The 27866-nt window shown below is 37.6% G+C and overlaps 1 protein-coding gene across 2 annotated transcripts in view; it reads left to right on the top strand.

The window, feature by feature from the left end:
* LOC117415355 (protein O-mannosyl-transferase TMTC2-like) overlaps positions 1-27866 on the top strand; it is a 137972-nt gene that overhangs the window by 93232 nt on the left and 16874 nt on the right. The window contains exons 5-10 of one of the 2 annotated variants that reach the window (XM_059026942.1): positions 1130-1215; positions 2298-2482; positions 2707-2785; positions 5545-5666; positions 14031-14112; positions 14572-15125. In XM_059026942.1, the coding sequence (XP_058882925.1) occupies positions 1130-1215; positions 2298-2482; positions 2707-2785; positions 5545-5666; positions 14031-14112; positions 14572-14624 (607 nt within the window). In that variant the 3' untranslated portion in view covers positions 14625-15125. Of the gene's footprint in view, positions 1-1129; positions 1216-2297; positions 2483-2706; positions 2786-5544; positions 5667-14030; positions 14113-14571; positions 15126-20634; positions 20750-27866 lie in introns of those variants that run through there. The other variant, XM_034025592.3, reaches the window with a different exon arrangement.

Raw genomic sequence — 27866 nt, forward strand, 5'->3', positions numbered from 1 at the left:
AATATAATACTGTACCAACAAAACTAATACAGTACATCTAAATGGAAGCCTATTAATTTAAAAAACAATCCCTTCAGATGTGTATTTTTGATATTGTATCTTTTTTGTGTTCCCTGAAAAACAGACAAGGGTTGGAACAGGCCAAAATGAAATAATCAGATATGCGTCACACGGGTTTAACCGTCACTGAAGTCAAAATTTTATAGGGTTGCATATGCGAGTGCTGACTGTAGTTTATTCTAGAGAACCAGCATGCTTTCCTGTTTATCCTAAATAATACTTTTTTATTTGAAATGATCTGTGTTTTACTCTACAATCTTTGCATATTTTAAAATGTGTCACAGGGCCCCCTGTTATTGATTTAACAGTGCACTTTGTACGTAAAGCCTGCGATGCTGAATTCAGAATGTACCAGTGCAATAGGAAATAAGGCCACTATAGGCAGCCATGAAGGCACAGATTCATTGTGAAATTAAACTCTGCAAATTATTTGTGAAGTGAAAATTTGCAGCAAAGTTCTCCAAAGTTCTTTTAAGACTGTTCCTCATGAAACCTGCTTAGCTGTCTTGTCCTTATTTGTTACCAGGATATGCAGTTTTTTTCAAAAAGGCCCTGGTGGCTTTTGCAAGACAACCTACAAGTCAAGTGAGGGAAAGTACATTTACAAAAAAGAGAGTGCTACATATTACTGGTGTTTCTGTTCTTCTGTCAAAAAATGTTCTGTTGCATTGCAGACTGTATATGCATTGCATTCATGTTACCCGTGAATATCCGTCATTCACTTCAAGACACCTTCATTTTAATACACATTCAGGAATCTGAATGTGGTGGACTGAAAACTCAAGACCTCCCGGGACCCAGGCTGTAACTTTCCTGCATTCTAATAGACTGGTAGTGTTCTCTATTATCTGATGAAAGATATGCATTCTTACAGTATTACCTATCATTTAGTCTCAGGAATCAGAACGCAGTTTTATTCCACTTTTATCTAGCACACTATTTATCTGTTCTTGACTGATTATTAATGTTTTTCTCCTCTTTCTGTAAGAGCATCTTGTGCCTCCAGCCCAACTTTAATCGTCCCTGTGATTGTGTTTGATGTTAAACCTTAAATCGTCCTATTTTTCAGAGGTTTGCTGCTACAAGAAAACAAGAGGTTCTCTCAGGCACTGCACTACTATAAGCTGGCAATTGGTAGCAGGCCTACATTAGCTTGTAAGTAAGAGCTCTTTATTCTAATGGTGTATCCAACCGACTGTTACAGATTGTAAATGAAAAGCAACAATGTCACATTATCCAATTAATGAGTGGCACAGCTTTTGGAATTATTTTATAACCCTAATTCCTGTAGATTACATATCCACTTAATTTCATTTATCATCATCTCAGGTCCCTCTCTAAATTCCTGGCTTCAATGTGTTCCTCTTCACCTTCTGTGCGGCTGAAAATTGTGTTATGCTATTGTGGACCATTATCTGCTTCATTCAAGTGTCAGTCAGATGAAATTGTATTATGTATTTTTGCTGCAGTGCTCATTTCAGTGCTTCATGCGCTTCATTGTTTCATAGGCAGTTCAGATACATAGTACTGGAAAAAGGTCCTTCCTGGCAAAAAGAGTTAACATATAAATGTATCAGCGGGACTGTTTATTTTACAATGAGCTGCACAAACATGTCAGAATCATACTTAAAAGCACAGAAGAGACCCATTAGGAAGTTTGCTCTGCCTGTTTGTTTTGGCTGGTATAAGCTCTGCCTCCAAAGACAAAACAAGACTGTAAAAGTGCTATAAAAAGAAGAGCATTACTTTAACAAAACACCAAAGTGATTAGCTATAAAACACTAATACATTAATTACATAGAGTACTTTTTTTCCCTCAACCTCAATGCATTTTTTTTTCTTTAGATGAAGAAAGATATATTAAGGGATTGAGTCCTCACCTTTTTATATTCTCATTTTAAAAGAAGGCTTTTAACATAATTTTCTTTAGAAGCCATAAGAACATCACACAAACTGTACATTAAAATTCTCTTCCTGTTAAAAATAATTACATTTTATACAAAAAGATTTGCTATAAGTATAACTACCATACTGTCTGATTTGTATTCTAAAAGCGGTGCCTGGTGATTGTACAGTAACCCATTTAAGATTTCCCTTTATGAAAATTACATATGTATGGGCACCTCACAGATGTAGCTATAAATTGATCAACAGTGGTGGGCAAGTCATTCTGAAAGGCTTCATTATACATTAAAGCCCCAGGTGTTTAATTAGTTATTGTGGCATTTTGCACACAGCTGCATACTTGAATACAGGGATCATCCTGATGAACGAGGGAAGGCTAGACGAAGCCAGGCGAACGTTCCTGATGTGCGCTGAAATCCCAGATGAAAACCTGAAGGACCCTCACGCACACAAGAGCTCTGTAACCAGCTGCCTCTATAACCTGGGGAAGCTCTTCCATGAACGAGGGCAGCATGAGGTAAGCCACACCTCGCTGGGTCTCCTCACGGGGCTTCAGAGGGCTTGGGTTGTCTTCATGCTCAATTGTCATGTGTCTGGGTCTGCTGGGTAAGGGCGTCTGCTAAGAAATAAATAATAATAATAATTTATAACCAAGGTTCATTTTCTCTCTGTCACACATAGTAATTTCAATTATTTCTTATGTTTAGTATAACTTATTGACCCCTTCATTTTTTTCGTTAGGAGGCCCTGTCAGCATATAAAGAAGCAATACTGAAAATGCCAAGACAATTTGCACCCCAGAGCCTATACAATATGATGGGTAAGTATTATTTAGAAGCTAACAGTGTTATGTGGCATTTGAATGAATTCATAGCATGGAGTAGACAGCTGAGAAAACCTCCAGTCTGATGTAAAGTCTCTTACTTTCTAGCAAAGGGAAATGTTTTCCTTCTACCAGCACTATTACACATATTCTGGCTGGCTGCTCAGGAAACTCATATTTAACAGTCATACAGCAAAAAGACTTACTTTCTATAGGAACAGTATCATATTTCCATGTACATTTTATAAGATATTGTTTTTTGTGAGACCTCATAAATCAGGTATGTGGTGACTTGTAGTAATTAAATAGAGCTTATATCGACTTCACAGCATTGGAGCATCACTGTTCATCAGCTAAGCTATGAATTGTAAACCCTTCCACCTCAATATTGAGTGTCTGCAGTTTATCTGCTTTTCCTCTGATAACATTGACTGTTATTCACCACTCATTTAAACTACATTTTAACTATAATTTACTTATACGTGTTCTAATGCCACCCAAGCATCTCCATTGCAGCTTCAAATTGAAAGTCTTGAGAACTAATGGGCATTGACTAATGGTAGGACACGGAATAAAAGCCTCAAGTTTGACCTTATTATAAACCTCATGGATTGTCTCAGCCAATTCAAGTTCAAGTAGAGAGTTCATTATCCAATATTAGATGCTTAAAAGTTAAGGAGACTAGAAAAAAAAAAAACATGTGTTCTGTTTATTCGCTAATGTTATGGTTTCAACTTTTATTTCCATGGTAAACTCCAATTTTCAACCATTAATATCTTGGCAATGGTAGGGGGCAGAATGATGTTCTTTGGAATATTAACACTTTGTGACATTGTCTTTTTAAATGTTTAAATGGTCTTTCAATAGGATTAGTATTTTAAAAGATGGGGGGATGTTAAAGTTTCCCTTGTGTTCAATGTGAATTATTTTTCAGCAGACCTGAAGAAAAGGCTGTAATACTTACTGCTATAGTACCCAGCACCGTGGTAAATTGCCTACGGTGGTTAAAATTTGATTGGATTTGTAATTGTTATTTCTATTTAGTTAATTTTAGTGTTACAGTTTGTTTACAGCTTAGAATTACTTCAGAATACTTATTTGCAGTAATTATCATGTTACCAGTAAGTGCAAACTACCATCTAATGGGTTGTTTAATATAAAAGACAACATTGTTCTTTGTTATTAACTTGAACTAAAGTTAACTGCAGTCACCATTTTCACTCATAATGATTTGGTTGGGTAATAAAAAAATAGAAAAACCATCATCTGTATTTAAAAACTATTTTGTTTGGACCTGTGGTGTACTAAGTTTATCATTTTTGGAGGGTTATGTTTGGGCTTATTATTATTTTCATCTCTGCACTCCCAAATCCCTAATATATCTGGGCATAGTGTTTATATTTGAGAAAACATTTTTTTGCACTTTCACTTAAGTTAATAATAAATGTATTCCCCCATAATAATACATTTTCATCGCCTCAATAACTACATTAAAAAATATTGTTCCTGAAGCGTTTTGTAATAAGGAAAAAGTGTTGTCAAATACTTGGAATAATAAATCTTAATGCTGGAAATGAGAGTGTATTTTTTCAGGTGGGGGAGAGCATTAAGGAGGGAAATGCATCAAATGTTTTTGTAAGAACTGTCCTGTGTATTTAAGCTAATGTCATCAACACAGTATCAATATATCAGCACTGCGTGGTGCCCACTGCTGATGTCAGCTGCAGCACAGGACTGAAATCCATCCCTCTCTGTATCGCAGGACTGATCCCTTCTTCCCTCAGCTGCCTTATCCAAGGTCTCCACCTGCGTATTGTTTTTGTATAGGAAACTGAAAGCCTTCAGTGGGAGGTTTATAACATGTTTAAAGTGGACATGATGTACACGTGTTGCCAGAATCTTTATCTAACCCTGTTTCGCAAAAGGTCACGCAACCAGTAACATACAGAATTAGAAGGCCTCGCAACCAGTAACATGTACAGAATTAGATGTTTGCAGCACTTTGCTATTGATTTCAACACAGGGAAAATACTTGTGCCTACATTTGCTAATCAGTTGATATATCTATATCTTACAAATCCAGAATGCCCATCTTTGCATGTCTCTATTGTCTGCTGTATTCATACTGTATCTTCATCCACAGTGCATTAATTATTCTTTCACTTTCTACATCATTGTTCCATGAATGTGAAACTTAATTGGCTCTATCTGCCCAGCAGGGGATCACACTATTGGCTCTGAATTGGTAATGTCTCTGCAACAAAGCTACCCATTATCTGTTCTTTTGATTTCCTTTCTACAACGCCACATAGCGATCTGCCTCCCATAAAACTAGAAAAGGCACCAGCTGTTTCATCTAAATTTGCATGCCTTGATTCCCCTCTGATTTACCACACTTCCAGCATGCTTGGCTAATACTTACCATACTTTCGGTGTCCTTTACTATACTTTTACTACGGTGCATCACAGTAAACATTTCTAACTGTGCAAGAAAGAGGTAGCGTGAAATGCCTCTGCTTATGTTTGAGTAACGTGTGAGCTCACCATAAAAGCATCCAGGTATTTCGGAACACAAGAGCCAGGTCCAAGTTAAACTTTCCTCACACTCTTGCAGTATTCTCATTTGGCAGTATCATATTTCAAATTAAGCTGCAGCAGGCTTTTGGAGGAATGTCTTTTTCTGTCACTGAATGTCAGTAAAACAGAGAGATATGTGTGCTTCCCTGACCTCTGACCTGACCTTCACTTTACCACAGGAGAGGCCTACATGAGGCTAAACAAACTGACAGAAGCTGAACACTGGTACCGGGAGTCACTGCGAGCCAAGCCTGACCATATCCCAGCTCACCTCACGTATGGAAAGCTACTGGCTCTTATAGTAAGTCCCTCCTACCCCTTTAAAAAGATCTACTGATATTCAATTTTTTACATACATCTTGAGAAGTGCTTATTTACTGTAACATAGTTGACATACTGTAGCACAAGCGTGTGGGAGCATCAGAGTCTGGGTGTATATGAAAGCATGTGTCCATCTCTCTGTACTGTACAGTATGTCAAACTTTTGTTATGTGCATGAAGTGGATATAGTTCATCTCTACTTTTTTTTAATCTACTTTTTCATTTAAGTGATCGTTCTTTGAATTTGCAGCTGTCCTAGGGAAGAATGTCACATGCTTGTTCATGGGCTTTTCTGTCATAATTGGACAGACCTCATACACAAACCTGGACTGAAAGTGCAGGTTTAAATGATTTGATATACTGAATGTATTCAATAGCCTATATTTTCCAGATGAAAATCTGTCTCTTGCATTTATTAGAAGCAAGTGACTTAAATTAACTCATTACAGCATTGTCAGCAATTTAAACACAAGACAATCTTCTGAAAGCTGGTAAATTGATTAGACTTCATATCACCTACTGGAGGACTAATTCTTCAAAAACACATAGGGGGACATGTATCAAACGTTAAGGACACAGCGCCGAGTTTACGTCAGCCTTAAAATTGCCCTGTATGTATCTTGCCACTTTTGGCAAGTTAAGGCCAGATTAGCACCACCAAATTGAGTCGTCGTCCACTAACTATTGAATAACAGTTAACACAGGAAGTATTTATTGGCACACTTTCAAATTTGAAGGAAGCTCACCAGAATGTCATCAACCAATAATAGAAACAAATGTACCATTTTACTTTAAACATTACAAATACATCTGTGTAGTAATAATAAAAACAAAACAAAAATAGTATTCATATTAGTTTATCTCGAGTCAGTCTTTGTCACCTGGATGGCTATAAACAGCTTGTTGAGTAGTAAAAATGCACTGGATATTGAAGTAAACTGCAGCTGCATTTCAGCATGAATGTGACAGTGTGCCTCGTTCAACCTTGACCTTGGTCTTATTTGGGCACAAAGCAAAAGTCAGAAAGCAGCTGATAGGAAAGAGCATTATTGCAGCAGTCATAGGGGCCTGGAAAAGTCAGCCTCCTGCTGCTAAGAAAAGCAGCACATGGAAGGAAGAAAAACGAACATTTCAAGACAAGTGGGAAATGCAGTTTCTTGTATTTATGAAGCCACCCAATTCAGTTTCAGAGCAAGTTGCAGTGTGTGCTCTTTGCAAGAGAGAAATTAATCAAATTAAAATGTATGCAGTGCAACGTCACTATAGCACTCATGCAGGGGAAGTTGAAAAAAAAATACCACAGTGAGTTTCAGAGGTGCAAGCTGATAAAACCGGGCTCGAAAGTCAACAGCGATGGCTCAGAGATTTTGTGAATAAAGCTGATCAGATGTGGGTGGCTACTTTTAAAGTTGCACTACTTTTGGGGAAAGCAAGGAAACCATTCAGCGATGGAGAACTCGTGAAGAACATTGTTCTGGCCATAATTCAGCACAGAAAATAATCTTTGTAAAAGAAAAAGACATTTTGGACACATTTGCAGATATGTTTTTTCATTATGTACCTAGAAAACCAAATAAACAACAAAAAAGACAAGAACATGCAAAGCATCTTATGTGTTTCTATTGTGTTGTCCTGTAAGAATAGAGACAACTTTACATTATGTTTATTATTGAGTCTGAAAAATTAAGGTTTTTAGGGACAAAAAAATATGAGTGCGGGACACCAGCAAGAGTTGGTGGCCGCACTCTGAGGCCTCTCCAAATTACCTACTGTCACAAAGACGGCCGGAGTGGGTGGCGTCAGACCAGAAGCAGGAAATAAACAGACAGAGAGGTGTGGTTTGGTGGAGCTGAGCGAATGGTTTCGCTCAGCATTTAATAAACAGCACAGAAAATAAAAGGTTTTAACACAAAACACGGGACACGGCACTATACGCCAAAATAAAAAAGACAAACAAAACGTACTACACTTAAACAGACAGACGAACAAACACGGTGAGTGAAAACACTTCTAATTACTTTACTTTGTTTTGTTTTATTTTCTCCTTCTCTCTCTCCCGTTCTCCACTCACCGAACACCCAACCACGAGTGAAAGAAAATGTGTCTATATATACTGTTGTGCTGGGATTCAATTACTAATTAATTATTCACTTGAATCCCAGCACGTGAATTAATTCTGTGCAACCCCGTGCTTACATATTACATTTAACCAGCACGTGAAGTGATTTGTGCCCTCCTCGTGCCTAAATACAAATCTACACTTTTTTAAATACATGTGAAACACAGACCCGTTTATATCCCGTGTACCAATGACTATACACCAACATTTACAACACATAATATGCACACAGGGGCGGGGCACATTGCCACACCTACCTATTGTTCAATTGAGGTAGCCCATTTGGAGGGGAGAAGCTATTTTTCAGATTAGTCTGTTAGTCTCTGCTACCGTAGCCCATTTTTAGGGTTTCAGAACACTGGCGCAGCGGAATTTTCACATTTAAATGTGGCAGCTTACGCCGTGCCTCATTAATTTGGGCCAGTTAATACATTCAGGATGGGATAAAATTTGTGCCGTGGCAGAGCGCAACTTTACACTCCGCCAATTTAGCGCTGCGTCAGTTGATCTTGATACATGTCCCCCGTACTGTATTAATTCTTGCACCTCAGTGGATAATTTTCTATTAGTATGTAAAGAATTGTTTGAGGGTATGGGCTGTTATGCAATTTGTATTTTGCCAATCTGTTCCAAAAAGCCCACAGATCCACAATAATGAAAAAAGGCCAAATAAAAGCAGATATGTTCACACCTGACTTCTGTTACACTTGATCAAAAGTAACAAGTGAAGTGTAGCCTTGTAGCGCATCGACCTTGTGCACTCCAGTGCTGGCAGTTCAGATCCCGGGGGGGGGGGGGAGGAGAGCCTTGTGCACTCCAGTGCTGGCAGTTCAGATCCCAGGAGGGGAGGAGAGCCTTGTGCACTCCAGTGCTGGCAGTACAGATCCCAGGAGGGGAGGAGAGCCTTGTGCACTCCAGTGCTGGCAGTACAGATCCCAGGAGGGGGAGGAAAGCCTTGTGCACTCCAGTGCTGGCAGTTCAGATCCCTGGAGGGGAGGAGAGCCTTGTGCACTCCAGTGCTGGCAGTTCAGATCCCGGGAGGGGGAGGAGAGCCTTGTGCACTCCAGTGCTGGCAGTTCAGATCCCGGGAGGGAAAGGGAGCCTTGTACACTCCAGTGCTGGCAGTACAGATCCCAGGAGGGGGAGGAGAGGCTTGTGCACTCCAGTGCTGGCAGTTGATCCCCGGAGGGTAGGGGAGCCTTGTGCACTCCAGTGCTGGCAGTACAGATCCCAGGGGGGGGGGGGGGGGGAGGAGAGCCTTGTGCACTCCAGTGCAGGCTGTACAGATCCCAGGAGGGGGAGGAGAGCCTTGTGCACCCCAGTGCTGGCAGTTCAGATCCCGGGAGGGGAGGGGAGCCTTGTGCACTCCAGTGCTGGCAGTTCAGATCCCAGGAGGGGAGGAGAGCCTTGTGCACTCCAGTGCTGGCAGTACAGATCCCAGGAGGGGGAGGAGAGCCTTGTGCACTCCAGTGCTGGCAGTTCAGATCCCGGGAGGTGAGGAGAGCCTTGTGCACTCCAGTGCTGGCAGTTCAGATCCCGGGAGGGGAGGGGAGCCTTGTGCACTCCAATGCTGGCAGTTCAGATCCCGGGAGGGGGAGGAGAGGCTTGTGCACTCCAGTGCTTTCAGTTCAGATCCCGGGAGGGGAGGAGAGCCTTGTGATGAGAATGTGTCCAGTTTCCGGGTCTTGCCTGCGTTTATTTAGGAGGGGTGAAGTATCTTGCACAATGATCAAGGGAGCATCCTGAGGGTAAAAGATGAGTAGGAATTATGATTTCTCTGTTCACTGGGGCGTTGATTCTGTGAAAACTCAAAACAGTTCCAGCCTTTTCTCTTTCATGAGGCTCAAAGCAGAAACTCTTTGACAGAAAATAGGAGGCACTTTTTTACACAGAGAATTGTGAGGGTCTGGAACCAACTCCCCAGTAATGTTGTTGAAGCTGACACCCTGGGATCCTTCAAGAAGCTGCTTGATGAGATTCTGGGATCAATAAGCTACTAACAACCAAACGAACAAGATGGGCTGAATGGCCTCCTCTCGTTTGTAAACTATCTTATGTTCTTTTGAAAGAAAAAACAAGATGAACTGACCTTAATACAGGAGCACTAGACCAAATCGATTTTTACGGCCAGCTAGCTGTTAAGTTTAAACCGTTTTTTTTTTTTCTAATTTAGATTTGTTTGGATCTTGCAAACGTTTTCCATAGTTTGTAATAACAGCACAAACTTCTTGTATGTTGTACTGCAGTGCATTGCTATATCTACAGTACACAAGGCAAATGCTTTCAGTCCTAATGTTAATTTGTTATATTCTCACTATGTGAACCTACTGGTACATGGGTGCTTAATATCTGAAAGCACTGTTATGGGGAATCAGAGAAGGGCATTGACATTTAAACCCATGAAAGAGGAGGGGAAAACATTTAACTGATGCATTAAATATTGGGTTGGTGAAATAAGACCATTAACCACCCAGCTGCTTATCCCGCAATTTCCACGTGGAGCGCAAGCAAGTCAAAATTTTGCCACTCCCATGAGAATAGCGTGAAGGGGGTTATATATGCATCTGCAAAGTTTCTCACATGTTTTCAATGTGCTACACCAAATCAACAGGCAGAATATACACTACCATACCATAGCCTGGCCTTTTGTTTAGATACAGATTGGATAGCAGCAGTCCCTAAGAAATGAGCTTGACACACCAGCCTATCCATATATAAGCAGATTAGAAAAAAAAAAAACAGCAAAAAAAAAGGAATAGAAAATAATAATTATACAATGTTGCTTGGTTCCACTGTGTACACTGCTCCATGTTTACGTGTAATATGTTATTTGTGAACAATTCTTTTTCCAATAAAAACAGTCTAAAAAAAAAGAACACAACAGGCAATAAAACGAAACTTATAGTGAAACGAAAATGAAACTTAGTGTGCAACACAAAAAAGAATTTCTAAAAAGTGATATGATTGCACAATAACTTTTTGCAGCACAGTTGTTGTAATGCTGCATTTGTAAACAAATTGTTATTTTGTTAAGTTCTTTCAAATAATTCATTTACGTTTTTCATAATATAATGAAAAAAGGCTTTTTTTTTTGGCAGTCCCAATTGCTTACTTGAGGGCTGAGAATGAAATATCTGCAAAAATTTTGAAACAAATTAATTATTACTATATTTAAACTATAGAACTTGGTATCTGTCTTTCATTAACATTGTCACATGCATTAGAATTTATCATCCAACCTAATCTAATACACATGGAAGTTTGAAATATTAAACAAAGTTAAATGCAGTTTAGATTTTGAGACCACATTTGATGTCAAAAGTTTTATATTTTTAATGCAATTTTGTTCTGCCAAGGATTGCTTAGCTGAGATGACCGATCTGATTTCCGAGGTTGAAATACCATCCGGAAAAGGGTCTGGCCCATGTTATACATGGCTGAAACAGGATTTAAAACCAGGGTCCTGTTGTCCTCTTCTCCAGCTTCTGTACTTCCTTCATGCTGTTATCTAAACGTGTGGAACTTTAAATGGCCTGACTGCTCCAGTTTCAGTTAAGCTTACGATAGGAAAACACAATTTAGCCAGTTTACAATGAGACCTAGCTACCATATGGCAGCACAAAACATAAAATCATATACAAATGATGCAATGCAGACAAACCAACCTAGAGCAATGTTAAACATCCTACAGTGTAAAATAGTCCTGTAGACTACTACAATTATTCACAATCAAGTGTATACAGCCAAACTGTTGTAATTAAATGCTGGTAATAGGTATTAGTAAAGCTTGCTGAGTGGCACTGCAAACAAACTGAGTTCATTAGCAATGCTTCAGTTCAGAGTATGTGACTCCTTAGTTAAAGCTGTGGTGGCCAGACCTGAGGGCAACTACAATTGTAATTGTGCAATTCGTAATTAATTGCAATTACAATGTAAGTGTAGTTGAACCTTGGCACACCTGTGTAATTGTAATTGAAATGACATCATATCATTGATCAATTACAGTTCTATTATGGATTTATTTATTTTCAGCCACTTTGGGTTACTCCATTTGTTTGAAAAAAAAAACCCCGATATATAGTGTGTTTCTGTATATGTACCTGTGATTATTGCTTGATTTATTTAGAATACAAAGAGTAAACATGTCAATGCGTGAAGTTGTTTTATGTTACTTTTTGGTGTAATTGTAATTATAAATGTAATTACTGCAGCATAATAGTCATTGCTGTTATTGTAATTGAACAACATAGCATTGTAATTGCAATTTCAGCAAACAATTATTTTGTAATTGTAATTATTATTATTATTGACCCCGGGTCTGGTGGTGGCATATATGTTATAAGCTGTTAAATGTATGGAATGGTCTAATAAGATATGAATAAAGAAGTTATTAATGCATTTTCGACTGCTTTTTAACAAGCCGCTTCTCCTGTATAAACGGCTGTATTACCATGTGCTGTATGAAGCAATGGGCAAACTCTTATTTTACTAGTTTATTTTTTTCTAGAGTTTTTCAATTTCTTACCAACTCTTTTGTAAGTTTTGGCTATTGAATATAATGATCACAACTAAAACTTCTAAGTGTGTGTGTGGGTTTTTTTTTTATGCCTTGATTTATGCCATGGGAAAAGCTACATTATTGTGAAAAGGGAAATTGAATCTCTTAAATCAGGGGTTCTCAAACATTTTTTGCTGGGACCCCCTTTGGAAATATTTCAGGCTGTGACGACCTCCCACCCCACCCCGCGGTGCGATATCATATTAAATTACTGTACGTCAGTGGTCCCAAACCTTTGCTGGCCCATGGGCAACAACACTGAACAATGCATACTTTGCTCTGCCTATCAGCTTGAAGAAACATGTATTTGTAGCAAGCACAACATATGTGAGAATTGCTCTCCCTCAGCTTACGGAAACATTTATGTGTGTAAAATAAAATATAGGACCTACATCTCAGATAGTGGCAATTCTAGAGTATAGCACACAAGGGGGGCCAAATTGAATTAAGGAGGGGCACTTCAGAGGTTCTACAGTGTTTTCACATCTAATAAAATATCACACAAAAACAACTGTGTTAATTAAAATTCTGAAGTGCCTTGAACCCACAGAACTTTAGTATTAACCTGGACACATTTAAAAAAAAAAAAAAAAAAAAAACATTTTCAAAAAAAAATATATATATAAATAACATTAACAAATACTTTAATGCTCACATTAAATGCTGGCTGAGATCTATTTAAGAAGCTGACTGTGACTAGACAAGTACAAGAAGTAAGAACGCTGTCAACAATAATTAATGATTTTAAATGATCGTCAATCAATAAACCACAAATTTAATATATTGTGAGCAACAAGAACAGAACAGACCCAAATTCATTTCTATATGCATCATATCATATGCTACTTGACTTGGCGGTAAATAAAAAATATTTCATACATATTTATATATTTTACACAAACCCGATTACCAAATCTAGACTCCAAGTCCCTTACCTAAAGTAACATTAATTTCAGAAGACGGCGTTTTGAGTTACTCTCTGACCCGTTTACTCAACAAAAAAAAATGCAAATAATGTGTGCGGCTTAATAAGAAAACTTACAACAACAACAACAACAACAACAACAAAACAACCCTACAGACTGATACGTTTCATTATTATTTTAAGCTTTTTTCTGATTAAATAGTATAAGGTATTTGTGATTTAAACAAACATGTTAAGTTCCTGACAGGGTCTGTAGTAAACAAATTACTTTTATAACAAATATGATTTTTATACAGATGCTTCCACTCACCTTCCCACCAAACACATTTGTTTCGAAACCTGTCACTCAAACTTGTAGTGTGTGGTGGGCGGGGAGAGGCGACGCTGTGAAGGGCTGTGCGCTTTATGGTATAGCTCTCTTAGAGTAAAACAAAACAACACAACAAGTTAATTAACTGACAAGTAAAACATGGTGGGAGGGCTGGCTTCATAATACATCTTTACTGTTAGGAATTAAGTGTATATGCACTGTAATGAAATGCTAAGGATTTTAAGGTATGACAGTGTTCTGTGGTCACATGACCCCCCTACAATAGCCATGCAACCCCCTTTTGGGTCTGGACCTCCAGTTTGAGAAACGTTGTCTTAAATTATCATCGTTTGACAAATCTCTTTTAAATAGGAATGCTTTTAAAATCAATCCTAAATCAATCCTTTTTGTTTTCTTTTTTTCACTTAAAAGGGACATAAGCTTGAAGCAGAAAGGTACTTTTTGAAGGCAATTCAGCTGGATCCCACAAAGGGAAATTGCTATATGCATTATGGTAAGTACCAGACTGATGTGTTTTTCTTTTTTCTCAAGTTAAGTTCAAAAGTAACTACGATGTTTAAAGTCAAACACTTTCTTAAGACACATGATATCACTCATTTTACCCGACACGTCTATGTGGAACTTATTTAAAGCCTGTTAATTATTGTGGCAGAGTATGTTTTTGATAACCTGTGTGTAATTTCACTCAAATACTGTTGAGAAAATAAGCAACAGTCCAGAGAACAAAGGTGGAAAATGTACCACGGGGAAGTAGGAAGGGAACAGACGATACACAGTGGCTATTTGCCTTAACCCCTGATACCCCTGACAGGACAGATGTTTGTTCCAGCAGGAACTAAATAGATTGAAAACAATCTTGTGTGACAGCTGGTTATTTGAATATACAGTACTGTTTATTGTAATAGCATTGTGAGAGGAACAAACTGCAACCTTTATCCTCCTCAACCCACAGGAGTGCAAAGTTCAATACAGCGGTCTTTGGGAATCTTCAACAACTCAGCGTGACCAGGGTCCGAACCAGCCAGGTCCTGTTAGGATTTACCATACAGATGTTTAAAAGTCAACCTTTGAGGGAATGCAGTGTGTAGATGTAAAACCATTGAGCATTGGTTGACAACCTGAGACTTCTGTAGATTCCAGTAGTATCTTAATAGGTTTGGGCAGCAGTTTGTGGGTTCATTTTCTTTTAAATGTATGTGTAACCCACAGTTTGCGAGTGTTAATTTTAAACATGTCTGACCCATTTGAAAATTGCTTAGTCATTTACAAAGCATCTTCTATAACATGCTTTACATTTGTATTTCTGAAAATGTTTTACCCGTATCTTGAGGAAAAAATATAATTACAACACTACCAACTGCATGCTTGTAAGTGGGAGATCTGCTTCACTGCTTTCAATGCTTAAGAGCTCGGTTTCTCTAATTGAATAGAAATGTTTTTTGGTCTCCGGCAGAGCCGCTCCAGCAGACCTACACAGTATTACTGCATTTTATAAATATTAAAATAAGTAAAAGGTGAGGACCAGAAAGTGCTGTGGCCTGTCTTGTCAATTTATTTTTTCTGAATGGTAATGCTCGAGCTCACATTTTAAGTAGTCCCAGTGGGCAGATACTGTCAGTTTCCTCTCCAGCAGGAACTATGGGACTGAGCAGGTAAACCTTCTTCCAATGCCAGTTTTTTTTTTTTTTTGGAACAAAGCAAGGTTTATCTACCTGAAGGAAAAGCAGACTGGAAGTCTGTCTTGACTCGTTTGACCCCTGCAACACAATGGCCCCTGTGTCATGGTTTCATGTGGTTGATGCTCACCTTTCTAGAATGCCTAGTTCACAGGAAATAAAACAATTTCATCAGCTCCAGTCCAGTGGTCATGCCCCCAGATTCCCCCGATTCATCCAATCCCTCAGTTTAGAGGCCTCTGCATCATGAGCTGTTTTTGGAACTAGGTAATTGCAGTATAGGAAATACTGTAGAGTTGGCTTTATTTTGACAAGCCATCTTATCATACCTTTCTTGTGTCTACTGGAAGCGCTCCAGGTCAACCCGACAATGCTGGCTGACCTCCTCTCCTAACTCACTGCATCTGAGAAACTGTTGTAACCCTTCAAAAAAGCTCCCGAATGCTAACAGTAATAGTGTAAAGCCCACCAGAGATTAGAAATTGAAAACAATCTTTTCTAGGAATTGTTTTCATTAACACTTTGCCAGATGTAATCCATTTGCAGCATGTCTAAATGCATTTCTCCCGCTTCAGTTTAGAAACCACAAGATATATAAGTATGTGTAACAGAATCCAATTATGGAATTATGGGAGCCTAGAAGGCACAGGTGGGGTGCTTATAAAGGTCTCTATGATGGTGACCTTTACTAAGGATCATTAGAAATATTACAGACACCCGGGGCCCTGGAGTTTTAAGTCTCTCTTTTTTTTATATCATCAAAGAAATAACCCTGATGTCCTATGCTGTCTGCACCAGAACCATGTGCACTCTTATTTCATTTATGCCCGGAAAGCTTCATTGGCATAACAGAATGAATTGTAGTGGTTTGAATTATAAGAATAATAGTAATAAAATAATAATAATATAAGGAATAAACTCCACCAGTGAGCATAATAAGCCTGTCGTCATATCGAGGGCTTCTGGTGGCAAGATAAATGACGAGACCGAGATACTATTGCAGGCTTTTTATTATAGCCGTTTACAATAGCTTGAAAAACAGCCTCGAAATTGAAAGAGTAGCACGTCTATAAAATGTTCATGGCTGATTTGTTTCTCTCTATATATTTGTATGACAGGCTGAAGGTATTATTTCTGTGGTCAGTGCAGGGAAACATGTTAGGCTTCACTGTATTCGCCATGCCTTTTTATTGCACAGAAGATATTTTGGAACACTGAAAATTTAATTTCTTCCCTTGAATTGGGTTTTGCTAACATATTAAAATATAATATATAACGGTACACTTATTAATTATTTTTTGTGAAAATTGAACAATACAATATGGAAATAAACAGGGTTGTAAAAATTGAATATTACAAATGAATAATTATTGGTTTTATATACAAGTGCATTATATACATATTATTCTCGGTATTAGACTATTATATTTTACATATATAATGCAATATAATACTACTCCTTTCCAAGGTGTAGTTCATCTTCCCTAACAATTTCTTGTATATGATAACTGTACATTTTTAACATGGTCAGAACAGTTTTAACAAACCCAGCTGTTCCGACTATTTTGTGATAGACTTGCTGTTAACTGTACGTATATAGTCAAATTTGTTTCAGAATTTAACAAGTATTGCTCAGTTTGGCCCACAATAGCCCTGGGCCAGGTCCAAGCTGATCTATATGAAGTTATATCAAGTTTTACATTGTCCTATATTGTTTCATAATTATTAATCCCGAGTATATACTTTACCCATAAACAAACATGTATTTTTAAACAATATGCAGCCATCAGTATTTAATGACTCTTCCATTATGCAGTAGCTAGGATATACTGTGTGACTGTCATTTTAAACCCACTGCAAATGTGAAATAATAAGTGATGCAATTTTAATACATTTGCAAAAAAAAAAAAAAAAAAATCTCTGTAATCTCTTCACAAATGACAGTTGTGATTGTATTTGATCTTTTTCAGGCTAATACATTCAGGCTGTGATGGTAGTTTATTCAGTAGATTACTATGGTTGTTTACTGTAGGGATTACATTAACTTTGCATTCTTTGAAAAAGTAGAATGAAACGGAAAAGGCATTTATGATTTCAAATTCTGTACATGCTGCAACATCATGGAAATCCCCAATTGTTACATAAAGATGTAGAATATTATCTGAATGTGTTGGCTGTTTGAATACTAGTATGTAAAAGAATGCCAGGGAATAAGTAAACATGGTCTTTGCTGCATTTATCGATGCATCATCTTCAAATACTTGCTAACAGGGTCCTCTTGAGTTGTGTTGAATATACCTCATGGAAATAGAATCTGGGATTGGGGATAGGGCTTTTGTTAAATATATAAAACAATACTGAATCACCTATCAAACATAAGAAATAAAAAAGTAAATGAACCAATAGTTCAACACTTTACAAAAAATTAACATAACATGAATGACCTAAAATTTGTAGTTTTAGAATAAATAAAATTACGTAGTGTACAATACAGAACAAAGAAAAATAAGTGGATAAATAGACTCAATACCATGATGCCTGACAGTTTAATTACATCAATAACTATGTAGTAAACGACATCGCAAACAGAAATGTGAGTGTTGTTACCGTGGCATCAAAACTATAAGTACCACTGTGTATCATCTCGCCAATGAGATTTAAAACTATTTTGAAACACTGGAGAATATTAGAATGTGATCCTCAGCTTGGTTCACTATCTGCTACCCCACTGAGACTTTGCTTCAGAAGAAACAGAAATATGTCTTAGTAGTGTCTTCTATGTAAAAATCACCACCTTGTGGCAATTGGCTAACGACAGCAATACATGGAAACTACCGGTGTGGTAAATGTGTACATTGTTCCAATACTCAAAACAGTATTTTAACCATCCACATTATTATTATTATTATTATTATTATTATTATTATTATTATTATTATTATTATTATTATTATTATTATTATTATTATTTAGCAGACGCCTTTATCCAAGGCGACTTACAGAGACAGGTAAAAAAAAATTATGACTTTTTTAATTGCAATATCACTCATGTTATATACAGTGCCTATAGTAAGTATTCACCCTCCTTGGACGTTTTCACAGTTTGTGTTACAACCTGAAATCTTGATGCATTTAAATGGTATTTTTTTCTTTGATTTACACAACCTACTCAACACTTTCAATGTGTGAAGAAATGGTGGGGTGAAAAAACTAATCAATTAAAAATAAAAACCTGAAAAGCCTTCATTAGATAAGTATTCACCCCCTTTGCTATGACACTCCTAAATGAGCCTGTCGTCGTAGCAAGGGCTTCTGGTGGCAAGATAAAAGACGAGACCCGAGATACTATTGCAGGCTTTTTATTGCACATTTTGGTATAATTTATTTGTTATAATTAGTTGTAACCGTTTACAATAGCTTGAAAAACAGCCTCTAAATTGAAAGAGTAGCACGTCTATAAAATGTTCATGGCTGATTTGTTTTTCTCTATATTCTCTCAACCAACTGCCTTTAGAATTCACACAATAAGTTAAAGCAAACCCAACACAGCACATCACCCAGGTAACACCATCCCTACTGTGAAGCATGGTGGTGGCAGCATCAAGCTATGGAGATGCTTTTCATCGGCAGGGACTGGAAAGCTTGTCAGGGTAGAGGGCAAAATGGATGGAGCTAAATACAGGCAAAACCTTGAGGAAAACCTACTTCAGTCTTCAGTCTGCAAAAGACCAAAGACTGGGACAGAGATTCACCTTTCAGCAGCCCCAAGCACACAGCCAAAGCGACACTGGAGTGCTTAAAAACAAGAAAGTGAATGTCCTAGAGTGGCCCAGTCAAAGCCCGGACTTGAATCCGATTGAGAATCTGTGGCAAGACTTGAAGATTGCTGTCCACCAACGATCCCCATCCAACTTCACAGAGCTTGAACAATTTTGCCAAGAAGAATGGGCGAATATTGCACGATGTAATTGCTGCCAAAGGTGGTTCTACCAAGTATTGACTCAGGGGGGCGAATACTTATCTAACCAAGACATTTCAGTTTTTTTTATTTTTCATTAACTGTTGTTTCACAATACAAATTCTCTTGCCTCTTCAAAGTGTTGAGTATGTTGTGTAAATCAAAGGAAAAAAAATCCCATTTAAATGCATCAAGATTTCAGGTTGAAACACAACAAACTGTGAAAACGTCCAAGGGGGGTGAATACCTACTATAGGCACTGTGTATATATTACACGTACAAACACCCTAATACATTCAACTTCTATTATAGGCATTAATTTAATAATGTGTCACAATAAAGTGTTTTAATTATAATTCAAATGAATTTCCTGAAGCCTTACCAACACAGTACCAACATTTTTCAAATAAAAAAGCCTAACCCTCATGCTCATCCTGTTAACATTATGCGGTTTTACAATTTTATCTAAGCAATATTAAATCTAAATTGGCGATTACCCACAAACCGAAACAGGCTGTTTGATAATAAGTCTCCAGAAAGAAAAGCGAATAAGTTTGCGTGTGTGCCATAGAGATGATATCTATTTATTTCCCAGTCTACCAGTTTCCTGTTTTGATATGTGCACGTTTTTATAACCAAGATATACTTACTAAACTTAACTCAAATAGTGTATGTGGCTAGTAAAGCCAGGTACAGTACTCGGTCAGTTGCCACCCAAGTTAGCCTCCTGCACAAACAGTATGTCCAGTATAGACACGTGTTTCAGCCTTCAAATGTACACAGCTAAGGCATTTGTCTACTGAAATAACATGGATTCCAGGCCTGTGTTGTTGTATATGATAGATTACTTGGTTTTACCTAGTGGATTTAGGTCAGTGTCCCATACAGTGAAAAGGTTAACCAAAACAGCTTGAAGCCAGTTTCTTTTAGTATAAATAAAGTACTGTGCAGTTGGGAGTTTGAACTCTTTCGACTGGTTTCACAGACCTCGATTAGCACTAAACTTGGACTACCTAACCTAAAATAACTAATCGTGAAACCAGTCCTTTTAACCTTGTCTAAGATGTTTGTAGTGGTTGCAATAAGAAGCAGAATTAGGTTGGCCAGGTAACAGATGTGAGTAAGAAAAATAAAAGATATCACAGGGCACATTTTAGGGAAACTGCATTTGCCCTAATCTCTTACTCAAATAAAACATTGGTCTGATAGCCAAAATAAAAGCAAGCTTTGTTTCTTATGTTTCAGCAAATTATCATGCGGCTCCCAGACTTAAAGCAGGTCACTGACACACCGAGCCAAGAGAAACATTTTCCCCTGGTATCTGTCCCTGAACACTACCTTCCGAGCCCTGAACGTCTCTCTTTCTTCCTGTGACCCTCAGGTCAGTTTTTGTTGGAACAATCCCGCTTGCTCGAAGCAGCTGAGATGGCAGGGAAGGCTGCACAGCTTGACAGCACAGAGTTTGATGTGGTCTTTAACGCAGCCCATATGCTCAGGTTGGTTTTCAGTCTTACTACTACATTCCTGTCTGGGATAAACAGAACCGAGTAAAGTTGGCTGTTATAGGCATTCATGTTTTTCTTATCAGGAGTTTTGAAAACATTTAGATGTAATTACAAATGAATGATGCAAATGATGTATTTATTAAATGTATGCATATTTTATTTATTTTTCGTTTCAGAAGTTTGATGATTTAACTACTGTGTGATTGGGATGGATGGTAAATTGTATATTGATTTCTAGGAACTTGTTGTGTTCAAAGTGCAACTGCACCCTATATTTCTATACAGGTCAAATTTCAAGCATGGCTAAATTGTTCTGTGACTTAATTAATAAAGGCTTTACTTCCCTACAGATGTAGAAACACGACACCCCTGAAAAAGTGATATTAATCTCAGAGGATATATCCTCTATAAATGTTTTCAATAATAATTTTAAATTAGCAATGAAACTGATTACAGTTTGTAAAAATGTTTAGCAGGATAGCACAGCAGTGATGCAAAGTATAAATCTGATATGAGCACCGGTTTGTAGTAATTTTCACTGCTGGAGAGTCAGTGGCAGAACTACTGTTAGTATAGATGCCCTCAGGCCTTTGAGTCTTCCACTCAAATCAGTAGTCTCTCCTGGCAGTCCAAGTTTCACTAATGTGGTGTTGTCCACAATCTGAGACTATCAGGTCTGTGCAGGTGTAACAGGGGTGTTCTGTTACAGTGTGGGTATCGGCTGAGAGAACGAGAGACACGCAAAGAGTTTGTGATTGAAACACTCCTCAGGCTTCCAGGTTTTATTGAGAATCACATGCAATCAGGTGCAGGAGTATGTGGCCACCACTAGAGTACCAACAATGGTAGCCCAAGTGCAGAAGAACATATACATAATGGCAAAATACAAAAGGGCAAAAACAAAACAGCAACAAAACACCCAGCAAAGTGGCTGTCGCCACCCGGCTGAAAAAACCTGATCCACTCGTCTTGCAGATGCTACTGTGCCTTTAACAATAAGGATTGATTGGGTGCTTCTAGCAGACTAGATTAGTTGTGTTACGTCTTGACACAACATTTAACCAATCAGAGAGTTGAAGGGGCAGGTTTTCTGTGTTAAGCACTTCGAGAGGCTAAAACGTTAAAAATGGTTGCTAAAAAAATAACCAATTATTTTCAAAGCAAAAATAGTGACAATGAATGCAGGGGGACAAAAAAAGCTGGCGATCGGCGCAATCCATCTCCTAATACTATATTTGCACCGGCTACTTTATTAAAAAAATATTAAGATTATTTTCGGGTATTATCATTCAGTCCATTTTTTGTCATATTATTGTACTGCAAAGTGATATATAGTACATAATAGCTATACATATGCACCAAAAAAAGCGTATTCCTTTTGTTGTGATATCATAACAATATGTACCCAGGTGCTTGTGAGAGATATTGGGGGTTCATTTAGAGGCTGTACACCTTTAAGAAGAAAGGCTTGATGGGATATCAGCGGTCGTCAGCTGACATACAAATGCTTAAGTGCAGAGGTGCTGGATTATTACACTGTGGTTACATGCAACAGTTGTGATGGTGACCAAACATGTGCGAGTACTGTTGTGTTAAAAAAAAGTGGACTGCAGGATGTGCCCTATAGCCTGGATGTCACCGGTTCGAGTCCAGGCTATTCCATTGCCAACTGTGGACGGGAGCTCCCAGGGGGCGGCGCACAGGGTTGGCGGCGCAAGTTGACCAGGGTGTCCTCGGCTCACCGCGCACCAGCAACCCCTGTAGTATGGCCAGGCGCCTGCAGGGCTTGCCTGTAAGCTGCCCAGAGCTGTGTTGTCCTCCGACGCTGTAGCTCTGAGGTGGCTGCATGGTGAGTCTACAGTGTGAAGAGAAGCGGTCGGCTGACGGCACACGCTACGGGGGACAGTGTGTGTTCGCCTTCGCTGTTCCCGAGTCAGCGCGGGGGTGGTGTAGAAGTGAGCTGAGCCTAAAAACAATTGGATATTCTAAATTGGGAGAAAATTAAAAAAATAACTGGCGACTACTAAATTAAAAAAAAAAAAAAAAAATTACAAAAAAAAAGTAACATTTTTATATAAAATCAAACTAAGGCTGGTGCGATGCCTAATTTTTCACTATCGATATATCGTTCTCCAAAAAAGCAGATGCATCGATTTATCGATGTTATGAAAGGGGGAAAAAAAAATAAAAATGCAGTAATACATGTGGAGCTGTTTGTACCAGTTGGGGGTCACAGCAAAATCCAAAAAAACACCAAAAAAAAACAATTTAAATCCATAACAAGTCAGAGTAACAACCAATCAAGAGAAAAAAACCTAATTTTAAAAAAAAGTTACCGCTGTCCACTGCAGTTTAGTAACAAGAGTGTTTGAGATTTCCATTGAAAGTAACATTATTATTATTATTATTATTATTATTATTATTATTATTATTATTATTATTATTATTATTATTATTATTATTTATTTCTTAGCAGACACCCTCATCCAGGGCGACTTACAGTTGTTATGGATGGATTTAAACATCCATCCATAACAATGCTCTTGACAGAATATTGGCTCACTTCCATGTCTCCAGACTGACACACTTTAGAATCATAATTGCAGCCAATCGGTATTGCCACCACTAAATTAAACAAAGATCCTGCCTGAACACCTGTGCTTATTTTGTATATTTTCCACATCCGACCAGGCCTAAGGACCTTAACTAGCTCCGTGACATTAACATCAACAAAAAAAAAGATCTTGATTTATTGCAATACATCCCTCAGTCTGTAAGCCCTTTTTAATTTACTTCTATTCACTGTCCAATTTATTTCTCCCCCATTGCCATTAACACTGGAACCTCTGCGGTTATACTCATACCTAAAACTGCCAACGGCAATCATTATGATGGTTACATTTTAAACAACATCAATATTAAAATGAAAGACGGATAAAACTCAAAAGTTTTATTCAAGCACATCATATCAATCATCTGCACAGCTGAAACGCTGTATTTTAAATGAACAATTAAACATAAAAGGGTTTATTTTCTAACTTACCACATATAAAGCACTTCTTCAAAAAATGAAAAAAATATAATAAAATAAACATTTCAAAAGAAAATAGTCTGTAAACAGGTGTGTGTACATACACAACTGTAAAAACGAAAGTAGTTTTTAATTTAAAATTAAAGTACGTGCGTGTCACTCGGTGCAGCACAGAATCCAGGTTGAGCTGCTGCAGCCTGCTGCTTTGCAGTTTTCTGATCAAAATGTTTCTGCCGAATCGCTGTGGCTAGCTTCAAGATGAAATCTCACCTACTGATATTTTCCCTGGTGCATTCCTTGTACAAAACGAAATAATTGATGGCTGACAGGTCCAGTAGAGATAACAACAGGCTTGTATATAAAAATAAAATAGAATATTGTAGGTTATATTCAAAATAAAAACATGTATTGTAAAAGGCAGTCAAAATGACTGCGCTGGCGGTTCTAGGTAGAAGGGATTATAATAGTTTTATTTTTGCAATCCTGCCTTTCAAACGCCATCAGGGTATTTAATACATGTATTTAGGAACAGTCAAGAACGGACAACCGTGTATCTTTCACACACGCAGAGTAATTTAAATTGTAAAAGTGAAAAACGTCAAAATGACCGCTGCAGGGAAGAAGGGACACAACACTCTGAAATCAGTTCAAAAGGCTTATCTTTATTTAGGACTCTATCTCCAAGCACCCTCTCAGAGTCCACTAGGGTCCAGATCTAGGGTTATGACGTTCTTAACAGCTAAACCACAAGAAATTACTAGATCTACAGTATGGCCACGATTATGCGTAGGACCATTGACATGCAGGATATAATCTAAGGAATCCAGTAGCCTCAAAAACAAAAAAGGAGTTTGAATCAGAATCAATGTCAACATGAAGGTTAAAATCATCCAATAAAAGAATCCTATCATATTTGACTGTCAATATAGATAGCAGATCCCCAAATTCACTCAGAAATAACAGGTTTGACTTAGGTGGTCGATAAATAAATACACTATGAACAGGTATGATTGTTTAATGTTAAGGTTAAAACTTCAAAAGATGAATAACCTTCAACAATTTCCTGTTTGATTCTGTTCACTACGGAAAACAGTAGCAAGTCCACCTCCCCACCCAGTAGAGCGAGCTTTCTGGAAAAAGAATGGTGAGGTGGATAAGCCTCAATCAGGGAAACATTGTCATACGGTCCAAGCCATGTTTCAGTTAAAGAGAGAATATTAATGTTGTAATCTTGAATAAAATCAATAATTAATGGAGCCTTCTTAGACAGAGACCTGACATTAAATAAACCTAGGTGTAAATTGGTCCAATCAAGAGCAGGGGTAATAGGAATTTGACAAAGGTTACTGTAGCATTTACCCCAGTGACTCTGAATTTGGTGACTCCTGAAGCACTTCAATTAGTTACATCCCATATCAGTGTCAATAAGGTCTAAAAACAGCCCCTAAGGAGACTTACTTAAGTAGTTTGACATGAATAAGTGATGTTAAAAATATTCCAAGATCAGTCAGTAATGAAAACGTAAGCTCCACAAAAATCAGGGGGAGGAGTGAAAATGACAAGCAGTTAGATCTGACCCTTTTCTATTCTAATAAAAAAATGTCAATATTTTAAGGGAAACCACCTCATGGTGATGTGCAATAGATATCTTTGAAAAGCACATTCTGGAATATATTCGACTGTAGTTTTAAAAGCTGAACCAAGAGCTCATTGCTTGAAATGTGTATTGTAACTGAAAACGCTAAAGGCTCTTATGGCTCATTCGGCATAGATTCAAAACCTAAGAAGGTGTTTCAGCTTTCATTTTAACGATGTGCAGTTTCAAAAGGTTGTCTCTGGTCCATGGGCATGCAACAGCAATGTCTGTCATTCACTTGTGATCAGTGAAGTCTGCATATGGAAGAGTTACAGGCAGTATTCCAGCGCAGCCACTGCACTCCTATTAATGTGTTCCTCCAATACAGTGCAAAGGAAGAGATTCATTTTTAAATACCAAGAAAAAGGTTAAACATCTAAAACTTGTGATGGAGACATGTGTTGCTGATATTCTGGCAGTAACAGATGCATATGTTACATGCTTAGGATGCCAACAGTATAACGATGAGGTAGAGCACTGCCATAATTACTTTAGTTGGAAATGTTAAGTATGCCATTGAACTTTTTTGCAATGATTGTGCAGTCAATACTGTTCAATTAATCAGTAAGGCCCTTTTTAGGGCATAAAGCAATCATAATCTGTCAATAAACTAACATTTAGCGGTAACTATTTCTAGTGCTGGGTTTCTTAAATTTTCACTGGAACTGAGGCTATTATTAGCTCTTCAAAGGGGTGCTTGGCAGAGGTGGCATTTGTGAATTAACAACTGGGCCGTACAGTGTATGTGACTGGCACGGCTGTTGTTTACCTCGAAGGGAAACTCGGACACAGAAAGTACAGTGAAGCACTAAAGCGCATGTTTAATAATTATAAATAAATAAACAAAGCACTAAACAGACACGAACAAAAACACATTAACAAATAAAACAGGCACAAGGGCCAAAACAGAAGGTCTATACAAAACACTCACATACAAATAACACAGGACAACACGGAGCACAGAACACATACCTCCACCTCTAACACCAACATCAATCCTATCCTAACCAGTCTTTTATAAAAGGTACCTGCAAAAGCCTTTCTAGTGTTTTATACAGTCTTCAATGATCTTATTTTCTCATATAAAGACAATTTTCAGGTAGCCACATCCTTAGTTTGTTTATTATTTGTTGTTGGAGATTGGATTACAACTTATTAAAAAAGTGGAATGAATCTGCTAAGAATGAATACATCAACATTTTCCCTCCAGTTTCTGTGAGAAGCAGTAAAAAATAAATATTGTGTTTTTCAAAAATCATTTCTAGTGTATATATACATACCATGGTTCGTTAGTGGCTTGTCTACTGCAGTATTCCATAGTTTATAAACTGACGATAATACAATATATCAGTAAACACGACAGACCCACCTCAATATTGTATTTGCCTTGGAATGCATTTCAGTTACTCTTTATAAATTATAATCTGGTGGTCAAAACTGACCTGCCATCAGCTGAAAAAGCTGGTGGTTACAGAATGCATTTGTTTTACTAATAACATCTCATAGAAATTATTTCTGAAGTTGGGTTTAACAACCTTCTTCAAATACGTAAAACACATTTTGAGGCTTTAAGCCTTTAAACCCAGAGGGAGCGAATTCTTTTGATGTGGAAACTGGGAAGGTAAAAACAAAACTAAACAGGAGACACAGACTCAAAAATAAATTGTGTCAGGAATACCTTTGTAGGTAAACAAACCAGATGATAGTATCTCCTCACGACTAATGGAAACTAATATAGGCATGCAATTATTGGTAATCTTAATGCTGTGGTATAGAGAGACACTGGACTTTATTTTCTATGGACGAGTATGTGTTTCTTGTGAAGAGCTTTTTCTTTTTAGTGTGAACTGATCTTGTTGGAACTCATTTCCAGATATTTTAAAGAAGGAAGTTCCTTAGAGGGGCTAAGTTCAAACTGTGTTCTAATAATTATACTGTTTTTAACATTACTGTAAAGTTTTAAAAAGGCAGACATAATTGAGGCTTTGTCAAAAGCTAATTATTTTAATAGGACATTTGCTAACATTATTAAGGTCCATCTGTAAGCTGTCTGAAATCACTCTAGAGGAGCAGCATGTGCAGTGTATGGGAAATTCATCATTGCAATTAATAGTTACCAATAATTTTAAAGCAATAGTCCATATTGTCCTACATATTCACATACCATTTAATCATTTAATTTGGTCAAAAGGAGTAACTTTAAAAAAGTTTATTGAACCAGTTGGATTAAACAACTTGAAAGCAAGGTGTTGATCTGACACCAGTATCTTCTGAGACACTTCCTTCTGACTAATGCACATTTAATTACATCTGTTTTGTTTTTTTATTATACCAACATTGCATTAGGCTCTTCTCCAATTTCAAATCACTGTACGTTGATATATATAAAAGAATTTAGGGAAAAAAGCTAAGGAATCTTGCACAGGATCCAAGGACAGTCT

Source organism: Acipenser ruthenus, chromosome 7, assembly GCF_902713425.1.
Source record: "Acipenser ruthenus chromosome 7, fAciRut3.2 maternal haplotype, whole genome shotgun sequence".
Taxonomy (NCBI): domain Eukaryota; kingdom Metazoa; phylum Chordata; class Actinopteri; order Acipenseriformes; family Acipenseridae; genus Acipenser; species Acipenser ruthenus.